This window comes from Chanodichthys erythropterus, chromosome 12 (assembly GCF_024489055.1).
Source record: "Chanodichthys erythropterus isolate Z2021 chromosome 12, ASM2448905v1, whole genome shotgun sequence".
In the NCBI taxonomy this organism is placed as follows: Eukaryota; Metazoa; Chordata; class Actinopteri; order Cypriniformes; family Xenocyprididae; genus Chanodichthys; species Chanodichthys erythropterus.
Window position 1 is genome coordinate 47,861,539 of NC_090232.1, and position 13,053 is coordinate 47,874,591.

A 13,053-nucleotide genomic window follows, 5' to 3' on the forward strand; every position below is an offset into this window, starting at 1 on the left:
AATAAAATGCAATGCAATAAAAAAAAAAAAAATGTAATTTATAGATTTGAATCAATGCCAAAAATTAATCTTTAACAAATAAATAAATAAATAAATAAATAAATATTGTCTGATTACCTGTGGCAGTGGTTTACATGGGTTCACACTTACAAATAATTGAATAGAGTAAAAAAAAATATATATATATATATATATATATATATATATATATATATATATATATATATATATATATATATATATATATATATATATAATCTCATCTGTGTATTTATTCCTCTTCTCGTGCTGATTAGAAAGACCGTTTGAATTATGCATTCTCTTGAGATGCAGACATCCAAGAGGTGGACAATTAACTGGATAGTTTAATTAGTGACACTTAGCCTACATTTTAAAACCTTTATGGCAAAAATATGTCAACATTTTATTTTGACTGTGGGAACATTTTTATTAAAAAAAAACATTTATTTGAATAGGGCAACATTTGTATTTTTAAACCTTTATTTTAATATGGAAACATGACACCTCATTCTACAATATTTCTGTGATTAAATCACTGACTCCTCCCCATCAGCCAATCACTGTGTGTTTACTCCATAGCAACGAGGTCAACCCCGCCCTTACTCTTAGCTTAAGACTTCAGTCTATTCCTTAGTAAAAGTTTGTCTCAGCAGCTTTGTGAATAGGTTTTAAGAGAAAACTCTTAGCTAAGAACTTTTAGGAGAACTCTTAGTGGTAAGATAAAATGTTTTGTGAATACGGCCCCTGTTATTGTTTAATGTTGTTTGTGTTATCTGAGTTTTATGTGTCACCATTGTGCTGAAGGGTAGCTCCTGTGCTTCAGTCAGTGATGATCCAGAAACACTGATGTTTTGCTGCATGTTGCTTTATTTAAAGACAGTATCTGTGTAGTTACTGATGCAGTGATACAGCAGTTACATTAGCTCATGTGTGTGTTTTTGTCAGCTAATGATTTAATGCAAGAGATTTGCAATTTAAAGAAAAGGTTTCAAAATATTAATTATGAAAATACCTGTATAGAGCTTTAAGTGAAAATAGTTTTTGTTTGAACAGCCACTTTTATTAGTCAAGTTTTTGACAAGGGCAGCGGGGACGTTCTGAGAACATTTCCAAATAAAGTATGGTTCCCTAAACGTTCAGAGAATGTCGTGAATGTTCCCTGAAGGTCCACCAAATAATGTCCACCAAAACTTAAAAGAACTCCACATCGTGACCGTCTGTGAACATAATGGGAACGTTACTCAACACCAGTGGGGACGTTCTGAGAATGTTCTGGGAACGTAAAATTTCTAGCGGGGTAGACTTAGGAGTCCTCTTGACTACTCCTAACATTTCACAGACTTAGGAGCTAGTTTTAGCGCTAAAATGCTTTGTGAAATACTCTTAGAGCAAACATTTAGGAGTCCTAAAATTAGGACTGACACACCCATTATTTTTAAGAGTTTCTCCTAAATTGGCAAGTTAGGAGCTACTTTTAGCCTTAAGATGTTTTGTGAATACGGCCCCTGATTTAAAAAAAAAAAAAAGCAGAGCTCATTTAAACAAACAGACATCAAGAATCATCCTGTGAATCTCAACAGTGGTGGCCATCATAAAGCATGTTGCAGTGCATTCTGGGAGCCACCAATCAAAATTCATCCATGGCTCCCATCATGCATTGCTGCATAAATAAATTATGAGCTTAATTGTCTTAGTAATTTCATTTATTCTCACTATTAAAATTTTGCTGTTTTTCTGTGACTTTTTAGTAGCTTGTTTTCTAATGTTCAGAGTTGATCTGTTGATCAGAATATGTTGCTTGTCACCGTTGTTGAGATTCACAGGCTGATACTTGATGTCTGTGTTTGCCTAAAAGAATTTTTGTTTTTTTTTGTGATAAGGGCAACTTTAAAAAAAAAAAAAAATTCTGTATTGTATAAGTTGATCTTCTGCTGTAGCATCACAGTTCTGCTGTAACCAATAATGTAAAACTAACTCAGAGATTGGGCTCTAAATGAGTTTAGTGATTCAGATCAAATAATGTTTATGTAAAAACATAACCAACACCTGATCATCTTTTAATTTTGCTCGTCTGTTTGGTTTTAATGCAGTTAAAACTGCCCAAACAAAATCTAATATTAAAAAGTCAAGGGTCAAGAGCTCAACTAAAACAAACCCTGACCTCGATGATGGTAACTTAAAAATTGTGATTTTCTCCTTTAGTGATTCTGCTTGTTATCATCAGGTGTCTTCAATAATGCTCAATCATCTCTCAATTTATCACTTAATTATCTCATTAATGCTTCAGTGGATGAGATAAAAATATGGCAGGACTTTTACTTTCTGACCCCTGGAATCTCCACCTCTGGCTGGGGAGACGGTCATCCTTCACTTGGTCAGTTGCTGGGTATAAAATAAAATAAGTATCAAGAACAGTTACTGTTCTGGGCTGCGTTTCTTAAAAGCATTGTGAGTTTATCGTGGAGACCATTGTTTCTAATTGGTGCTATGATTGCTAAAATGACAGCGAATATGCTATTTACGATGCTTTTGAGAAATGCACCCCTGGATGCATTTTGTACCTACATTTGTTAAAACCTTAAACAAATCAACATTACAATGCTGGAATTTTCAAGATAAAATACATGTTTGTTTTATAGTGTGAGAATGGAGATGTGCAGCAATATCTCCTGCAGCACATAGCCCTGAACATTTTTGTCTGCAATGAGGAGGATCAGTATTGTTTTGGAGGGCCAGCAAGTTATGTTTGCAATATTGCTAAAACCTGTGCAATTCTTCTTGGACTCACTCACACAGTTCCACAGTTTCGGTTCATTTATGAGGCGTGCTCCATTTCATGTGCAACAAAGGTGATCGCGCCGGCGCCTCCATGTCATGATTAGGCTTATTTTGTCTGCTATATTTGCTTCTTATTTATATTGGATGATCTCATCTTCTTAATCTCCTCACGTAAATGATTACATTTCGATGACCTGCATTTCTTCCCCACTGCAGAAACCACCACAGGTTCATCAATGCCGTCAAAATTATTAATTTTTCTTTTTTTGTTGATCTCAAAGTACAAAGCAGATAATGAAAACTAGTGCGTGGAATGGTGCGCTGTGATTGGTTGAGCGGATATATCGCGTTCTGCAGAAAAAGGAGACTGGTGTTTGTCACGTTTTGGAAAGAAAGAGAGAAAACCTGACAGAATAACATGACGGATATTGCATTTTGCGCAAAATTACTTTTCAATACTGACCAGGTACAATACTGATTTTGGTGGAAACTCTTTTTTTTTTTTTTTTAAATATATCGTGTTTTTGTACCAAACTCTTCAAATTTAAATAAATATTTAAACAAATGCTACTTGTGTTTTTTTTTTTTTTTTTACTTAAATTCATGTTTATTCTTATTACATTGTATTCATTAAAGGTGCTAAAGAGGATCTTTTCGTCGACTGAGAAACCAAATACTGTTAGTGAGTTTTTGAAATGAGCTCATGCGTGAGAACAACCCCCCTCCTTCACAGCTCATTTTGAGGGAACGCCTCCCAAAACTCGTGCACGAATATTGGAACACAAGTGTTTACCACCGGCATTCGCTGTGTCGTGTTAGTGGATTCATTATGTTGGACTCACCGCAGGTAACTCATAATCTGCAGTTGTTACTCCTGTCTCCGGACAAAAACATTGCATGCGGTGCCTGTGGAGTGTGGAAAGTTACTGGAGCGCTCGTCTCTCACAAGAAACGTCATGGCAGTGATTGACATCATTAGAGTAATAATAAAGAAACTGTGTTGTGCTTGGAAAAGTGCAACATCACCAAAAAAAAAAACAAAAACAAAAAAAAGAGCGAGAGCAATTAATAAATATATAGGCACTGGTTTCGTCGAGTACTGGAAAAAAAAAAGGATCACTACTCGTACTCGGTCCTTAAAAAAGTACAGATATGTATCATAACATATTATTCAAGTGAAAGTATTTAGTGCTCCTTTTCAATTTTACTTGAGTGAAAGTATAATTAAAACATATAATTATTTACTAGAGGACAAAATATTAATTCCTGCAGTCTATTTAAAAATATTCAATTAATTAATGAGTTTGAATGAATGATTTAATGACTCACTCATAACTATTTCACTTGTTTCATTACTGGATGAATCAATGTTTTTGAACAAATCTTTTGAATGAATCATTCAATGTCAAATACATCTTAACAGTCACTTTTCGCCTCCTAGTGCCGTAATGATGTGATCGATACAATCGTTATTTGAAGCGGCAAGTTATTTTTAAAATATGTTTTGTTCTGATTGCAACGAGATTGCGATCTGTAGACTCATTGTTGTGGATGTGTCCGCATTAAAGCATTTCAGTGGGCTTAAACAGATTGCCCTGTACAGCAGATTTAGTTCAAAACCAACTGACCTAAATATGATTTTCAGTTACAATAATTCATCCTAAAATTCAACATTAGAAGGCAGACTTACTTTTCGCTATCAATCATGCACACACTCAAGTTCTTGTCTAATTTTCAGTCAGACTTGTAAATTCATTCACTGGAGAGTCGCTCTGAATGGATCATTGATACAATCATTAACGATAAAGCTACACATCAAGCACACAGTCAGAGATTTAGACTCTAAACAACATCAGGCCATCACATGATGATTATATCATCATATTATATTTTGATTGGATCATATTTTCTCTGACCATAATAAACGTGCTTTACAAACACAAAGTTGGAGCAGCCAGAGAATAATTAATAATAAAAGGTAAAGAGTCAAGAGCCCAACTAAAGCAAACACTGACCTCTTTCATGGTGACTTGAAATGAAACATTCATAAAACATTAATTAACACCTTTTTTCTCTCTTTCCTTCAGTGATTCTGCTTATTAACATCAGGTGTTTCCACTAATTGTCAATCATCAATCAATCTTCAATCAATTATCTCATTAACTTTAACACTGCTTCAGTGTTACTTTTTAACTTTTTTTACTGTTTTTTTTTAAAGAGTATTACATACTGAGGCTTCAGTGTTTAAACACACACAGACATCAAGAATCAGCATCTGATTCTCAAGAACGGTGACGATAAATAAATACAAAATACTGACAAACAGATCAACTCTGAACATCACAAAACAAGCTACTGTCACAACAAAACAACAGAAAAATAAAAGCAAACATGAACAATCTACGAAAATTACAGGACAATTCTGCTGCATAATTTATTCATGTTGCAATGCATGATGGGAGCCATGGATGAGTTTTGATTGGTGGCTCCCATCATGCACTGCAACATGAAGCGCTTTGTTTGATTGTCACCATTGTTGAGGGTCATATGCTGATTCTTGATGTCTGTGTGTGTTTCAAAAAACCCTTTTCAGATTATAAAAGCTCTGCTGGATCTGACGCGATAAAGAAATAATATAACATCTATACCACCAGTTAATACTGGATGTCACCAATGAATCTGGCCATTTCACAATGAGTAAACACAACCATTATGATTGTGCTTTCCAAAGCACTGTAAACCTAAATTGGGTTTCATATGGAATGTTTAAAAATGTGTTTAAAATGAAATGTTGTAAAATGTGAAAATGAAAAGGATTTAATAAATTCTGATTTTAATTCAGTGTGTGTATTATAATCAACGATTATACGCTGTCAAAGCCAATTTTGTACCCTTTTTGAAGGGTCAATTTTTATAGTGTTAAATAAAGGTACAAAATTGTCACCAAAGGTACAAAACTGGTCTCTTAAGGTACAAATCACAAGGGTACAAATGTGTACAATTGAGGGTACAGCCCCAGTGACAAGCCATTGTACCCCTAAAGGTACAATTATGTACTTTATTTTCTGAGAGTGTTAATTAAAATAAAAACTGCATGCATGATAAAGTCTAAAACAAGTAGACAAACGTTAAGTAGATTAAACAGAGCATGTGACTGACTCTGAAAGTGATTGACCCCTAATGTATTTCTACAGATTTTGATATTATTATTAGGGATGTCCCGATCACGTTTTTTTGCCCTCGAGTCCGAGTCCGAGTCATTTGATTTTGAGTATCTGCCGATACCGAGTCCCGATCCGATACTTCTATAATAGCCTACATAAAAAAGAATAAAGAAGAGCGAAAAAACAGATCCAGGAACAGTGCTTTTCAGGTTTTTCAGGTATCTAACAGTAATCAAATAGTAATCAAATATAAAATATCACTGCATATTATCTTTACTGTATAAAATAAATAAAGATTAATTATTATTGAAGTTACAAAAACTATTCAGTCAAGAGCAGTGAGTGATTTCTTTGTTATTTGTTGTTTGATTTAACATTAAATACAGGCAGCAGGAATAGTTTTTTTTTCCCTTTAAGACATGCACGATCCAGTACATATACTGTTCCACATGCGCTGTCTTTCTCGACTAATATACGTTCACTTAAGACATAACCGACTATGTTCGCTAGGCTACTAGCTAGGACGGGCATGTTGACAATTTTTGAATGAATTTGGCCGCCAAAGCGCAAGGGGCGGCGCCAGCCGATTTTGCCGGGGCTTCAGCCCCGAATGTTTTGAGTCAAGCCACGAATGTAATGACTGTCACTGAGAAAATATGAAACTGGACAATAGCCTATGTAAACCCCCGAAATCATAAGTTGCTTTATTTCATTGCGCTTCTGCATACAGCCTGTAAAAATAGACCTTAAAAATAATCTAGCCTATAGAATACATTTCTTTGCTGTCGGTAGCCTATGGGCTACACCGTTTCTTCCTCTCTGTTGAATATGCAGCAGGTAGGGGAGGAGCTAGCACAGTCAACCGCAAGAGTGCGAGACAGTCAGCAAGCAGGAATTTCAGGTTAGAGGTTTCTTAACAGTGCTCTCAAAATATAATTTTTCTTAACACATCTCTCTATTAAAATACGTTAAGCAGTTCAATACCGCTTTTCTACAGTATCCGACCATACACCGGCCGTGCTTTCTCTCTCTCGCACATTTGCGCACACGATCAGCTGGTGATGATCAAAATAAAAGCTCAAGGATTTATCTTTTAAAAAGAAATGAGTACAAAAGTATTGTAAAAAAAGATGTTTGAAGTGAACCCTTTTTAATGTCCAGGTACAAGTCAATGCTGTTTCTTTGTTCAATTTGTACATTGTACATGTGTTGAAGCTCTTAATTTTGAGTTTCCAGAGTGCATCAATTGATGCATTTAACCTTAAAATGTACAAAATTTTCTCCGGGGGAAGCACCCCCCTAGAGCTGGTACGTTCAATAAACTTTTACATATTACAGTGTCAAATGTACATTTTCTGAACAAGAATACGACAAGAAAAGCTCCTTTCATATCAGTAAAGCTGTTAATTGAAAATTAAAATGTCTTTGGACAAACATAGATTTGGGCTAAGCCCCGAATGTTTACAATGTCTGGCTCCGCCCCTGCTTGAAAGAGAACTATTTGCGCGCTGACTGGAATAAGCGTGCGCGCTACGGATGAGCGCACACAAATCTTCTCACAGCGCGTGCGAGTTTTCTTTCGCGTCTTGTTCTTGAAGGTTTAAATCAGCAAGGCTAAAATGAGTTAGTTTAAACACAGATAGCAACGTGTGCTGTTCAGGTCTCACCTGTATCAACACCCGGCTGATGACAGCGTAAATGACTGGACATTACAGCAGACGGCACTCGCAGTTAACAGTTTACAAAGAGTGACTGTTTTGTCCACGCTTTCTGATTATCGTTGTTGTAACGTTTTGTGCATCCATCGACTGAAACATACATTATCTGAACTCTGTCTGTTTTCCACGTTGCTATTTTAAACAAACCATATTAAACAATAGATGCGATCATCATTCGAGATGGACCGCGGTGCAAGTGCGTACCGAACCTAATACATTGCACCCCTAATACATATCCGAGTCCTGATCGGGAGGTAACGTCCGATTTCGATCGAGTCTGAAACCACATGATCGGGCCCGATTTCCGATCACGTGATCGGATCTGGACATCCCTAATTATTATAATAATTAACAGTTAAGTTCTTTTTGAGGATTGACAGAGGTTTGATATCCATTCATTATTAAGTTATTTTAACAACAGCACTTTCATGCAACAGATCAGGCATTTTGAATTAAAATCTTAAACACACTGGGAGAAAAGAAAAATTTTGCCAATTTTGTACCCTTTTTGAAGGGTCAATTTTTGTACTGTTAAATAAAGCTACACAATTGTCACCAAAGGTACAAAACTGGTCTCTTAAGGTACAAATCACAAGGGTACAAATTTGTACCCTATGCCAAGGGTACAAAAACTGTACCCTTGAGGGTACAGCCCCAGTGACAAGCCATTGTACCCCTAAAGGTACAATTATGTACTTTATTTCTGAGAGTGTAGTAAAAATGGCTACATTTGCTGATTTATTATGAAAACAGATTTATTTTTTTATTTTTTTTATTTTTTGGTGATATTCTGTGTTTTAATTTTGTGCTTTATTCCAGGGTATAGATGCCGATGCCTCTCTGGTGGCCTTTGTTGTGATTGCCATGCAAGAGGGCAGAGGAATCTGTATTGCATCAGTTACAGTAAGTACATCTCTTTAACTGTTCTGTTTACAACAATAATAATTCAAAAAGTATTAAAAATGAACAGTTGTTTTTCCCCACTCTTTTTCTTGATTGAAACATCATACCCACACTTTTATAGAGTCTGGATGAAAGTATCAGGAAGGCTGTTGTCTTCTTAGAAGGTCGACTTCCACACCTGACCAATCCTTACGCTGTTGCGATGACGTCCTACGCCCTGGCCAATGCTGAAAAACTCAATAAAGACATCTTGATGAAATATTCCACCCAAGAAGAAGGTCAGTGACAAATCATCAAAAAGTGTTGTACTTTAATTCTAACCCAAACCCAAGTGTAAATAATGGAAGAATTATCAAAGTTTTGTGGTGTAATGATAGCTGCCTGTTGGTGTCAATAACAGTAATGGAACGAATAGAGAGGCAACAGCAACACACTCCTGTTTCTATTCCTGATTTGTGTTTGAATCAGCCGGTAGGTTTTGGAATGTCACTGGACAGCGTCATCACTCACTAGAGGCGACGGCCTATGCTGTGCTGGCGCTTGTGAAGGCCAAAGACTTCGATAAAGCAGGAGAGGCAGTGCGCTGGCTGGGCAAACAACAGTCTCATTATGGTGGCTATGGCACCACGCAGGTACACTAAGTTAAGTCAAGTCACCTTTATTTATATAGCGCTTTTTACAATGCAGATTGTGTCATAGCAGCTTTACAGGGACATCTAACTAACATCTTGTCATTTGAATGTAGCTTGAGTTGACAATAACAGTAGCTTGCGCTTAACCCTCTGGAGTCTGAGGCTGATTTGGGGCCTGGAGAAGTTTTGACATGCCCTGATATTTGTGCTTTTTTCAGTTGTTCATAAACATATTAATGGAAAAAGTGTCATTACACTGTATTCAGCACAAACTAGGCTACAATAATATGTGAGGAACATGTATGTACATGTTTGTATTTTTGAAGGAATAATGTTTATGCGTGGTTATTGAAAAAAACAAAAAAAATCTGGGTATTGAAGGTTGTAGACTACAGTTTTTGCTTCAAAATTATTAAATTTTGTAAGACACTTTCTGTCAAGAAACACAGTATGTGTGGAAGCGTAAATCTTCATGAATAATGTGTGATTCTCACCTGAGAAGTCAAAAGAATAGCATAATGAGTTGTAATGACCTGCATATTAATGAGGCCTTTCAGACAGGTAGGCTGTGAAAAAACCCTCTGTGATCATGTCTGAAGCTCATCATGGTGTATATCAAACATACAGAAAAACAGCAATACTGTGAAATATTATTACAATTTAAAATAATGGTATTCTTATTATATACTTTAAAATATAATGTATTTCTGTGATGCAAAGTGTCTGAACAATTATGTTACCTCTATGGCATTTCATATAGACTTTTAGCTTAAAAGCATGCACAATTGGAGAAATATTGATGGATTCTCATATGTTTGTCAATTTTCTATACAGAGGAGTAATATTTATTCAATATTTATTGTCATCACTATGAACGCTGGATACTGTGTTTGCAATTCATACTTGCAGCCGAAGGGCGCTCTGTGCACCTTTAGTCCACAAATTAATCTAAAGAATAACAGGTCATGTGACAATCCAGCAACTAACCAAGACAATAAATACCCGATTGAGGCGATGTATGCATGTATTGCTCAGAATTTGCCTCTGAATAGCGCTCGCTCTGTGGGCGTGGCCGCATTAGCGGATAATGAGCTGAATCACGGACTTCTGACATGGCTCTCTTCCTTCAGATTACATAAACAGAGAATATTTGTTTTCGATTTGACTTACATGATTTAAAACCTGTCATTTCAACGTTTTTTAGACATAAGTCTCATTTTTTTGTGATTAGTATTCACTAAGTTAGTTAATTTTCAGAGAACTTTCAGATTGGACTTCGTTCAGAGGGAGACGAGAGATCACGCATCATGTTAGTTTTCTTTATTTTGCAAAAAGCACAACATTTTGTTTTTACTCTGAGTGTACACAAATAAAAGATATTCAACGGATTAAAATGGTATATAACTTAATTGTATGTGCAACATTGACGGAGTATTTTGAGTCTCTGTCACACTGGTAAGAAAAAAAAAATGAGGTGGTATCGCTGGCGATACCTCAGACCTCAGAGTGTTAATAAAAACAGTAACATCTGTAAAAACTTCTAGTTTGAGACTCTGCTCATTAAAATTAACCATGGGTCTTAGTATCATACTTCGTATATCATGATAGCCACAGGTAAAACCATGCATGCAGGGGTGTAGCCATCATTTCAGAATTGAAGGGGACAGAAATGTCAGGTGTAATAGCAGTTTTTATCTGACCTTTGTCTAATTGACTGATTTTTTTTTTTATTATTTTTTTTTTTTATCTAATCTTTTGCGTTTTTTCTCCTGCATTTGATACAATCAATCATAGTATCTTGTTACATGGGTTGGAAAATGTGGTGGGTATTCAGGGTGTTGCCCTGCAGTGGTGTACCTTATCTCAAAAACATTCTCAGTGAGAATGTGGAAAGCATGTGGGAAGTTTTCTTCTTTGTTGATTCAACTTTTATGTGGTGTGCCCCAAAAGTCCATTTTTGGCCCTCTTCTCGTTTTACTTTATATGCTCCACTTGGGTGCATTTTTAAGAAATATAAGATCTATACCACAGCAATGCTGACAATATGCAATTTTATCTACCAGCTAAAACTGACAGTAGTTATCCTTTGGACTCGTTTTGTGAAGATCAAGTGTTGGATGGCTAATAATTTTTTGCATTTGAATGAAGGCGAAAGTGAAATTCTGATTTTAGGCATCTCCAGATTTTCATCTTTTTAAATTTAGGTTCTAAATTAAAGGATTAGTTCACTTTCAAATTAAAATTTCCTGATAATTTTACTCACCCCCATGTCATTCAAGATGTCCATGTCCTTTTCTCTTCAGTCGAAAAGAAATTAAGGTTTTTGATGAAAACATTCCAGGATTTTTCTCCATACAGTGGACTTCAATGGCCTCCAAATGGTTGAAGGTCAAAATTACAGTTTCAGTGCAGCTTCAAAGCGTTCTACATGATCCCAGACAAGGAGTAAGGGTCTTATCTAGAGAAACCATCACTCATTTTCTTAAAAAAAATTAAAGGAACACTCCACTTTTTTTTGAAAATATGCTAATTTTCTAGCTCCCTTAGAGTTAAATAGTTGAGTTTTACCGTTTTTGAATCCATTCAGCCGATCTCCGGGTCTGGCGGTACCACTTTTAGCATAGCTTAGCATACTTCATTGAATCTGACTAGACCGTTAGCATCTTGCTCAAAAATTACCAAAGAGTTTCAATATTTTTCCTCTTTAAAACTTGACACTTCTGTAGTTACATTGTGTACTAAGACCGACGGAAAAAGAAAAATTGCAATTATCTAGGCCGATAGGGCTAGGAACTATACTCTCATTCCAGTGTAATGATCAAGGAACTTTGCTGCCGTACCATGGGTGCAGCAGGCGCAATGTGCCCCCTATAGGACAGGGAGCGCGCCTTGCAACCTTGGAGACATTTGTGAGAGACACTATGTACTATCATTGCGCCTACTGCACCCAATATTTACGTATTTCTGGTTTATGGCATCATATTTTTTATTGTGTATTTGAAACATCTGAGTGGACTGATAAAGGTAGCTGTTAAGTATTTTTGTACAATGTCAAGTCAAGTCAAATTTATTTATATAGCGCTTTTACAATTGGTAATTGTTTCAAAGCAGCTTTACATATTAGAAGCACAGAAAAAAAGGGAAGTGGTTAAAACTGTACAAACAAGCGTGGTAATATGTAACATATACAAGATGGTGCTACATTAAGCCAATGTCGGCTGACTTCCAGGGGTGGAAAAAACCCCCTAGGAGAAAAACCCAGCGTGCTAGCACTGGGAAAAAAGTCCTAGGAGGGAAAAAACCCCTTGGAAGATATATATATGTAAATGTATATGGAGATCAAAATCTGAATTGTACATTTTTATTATAGAGATTAAAAATCGATTATATATAAATATATGTAAGCGGATACGGGGATCCTGGGCTACGTTGTAGTCAGGTCCAGACGCAGGTTCTCCATCTGACCTGGATACGGCCTGGATCCAGCACCCGGCAAACCTCAGGATAAGCAGAGAGACAGATATTAGCGTAGATGCCATTCTTGTTCTGATGTACAGGTATATCTAGTGTTATAGGAAATGTTCTCGGTTCCGGCCGACCTAATTATTGCAGCGTAACAATCCTTTAACGGATTTGAAAAATGTTAATGTATTGATAATGTGTTATGTGTATGCAAGAGCAAAGAGATGTGTTTTTAGTCTAGATTTAAACTGACAGAGTGTGTCTGCTTCCCGAACAATGCTAGGAAGATTGTTCCAGAGTTTAGGTGCTAAATAGGAAAATGATCTGCCGCCTTCAGTTGATTTTGATATTCTGGGTATTATCAACTGGCCTAAA

General features: G+C 36.1%; 1 protein-coding gene across 2 annotated transcripts in view; it reads left to right on the forward strand.

The window, feature by feature from the left end:
- The window catches only part of LOC137031494 (complement C3-like), a 162,281-nt gene that overhangs the window by 80,923 nt on the left and 68,305 nt on the right, over positions 1-13,053 (forward strand). For both annotated transcript variants that reach the window (XM_067402480.1, XM_067402481.1), the window contains exons 27-29: positions 8,501-8,584; positions 8,706-8,862; positions 9,053-9,216. In XM_067402480.1, coding sequence (XP_067258581.1) covers positions 8,501-8,584; positions 8,706-8,862; positions 9,053-9,216 — 405 coding nt within the window. The remainder of the gene's footprint in view (positions 1-8,500; positions 8,585-8,705; positions 8,863-9,052; positions 9,217-13,053) is intronic.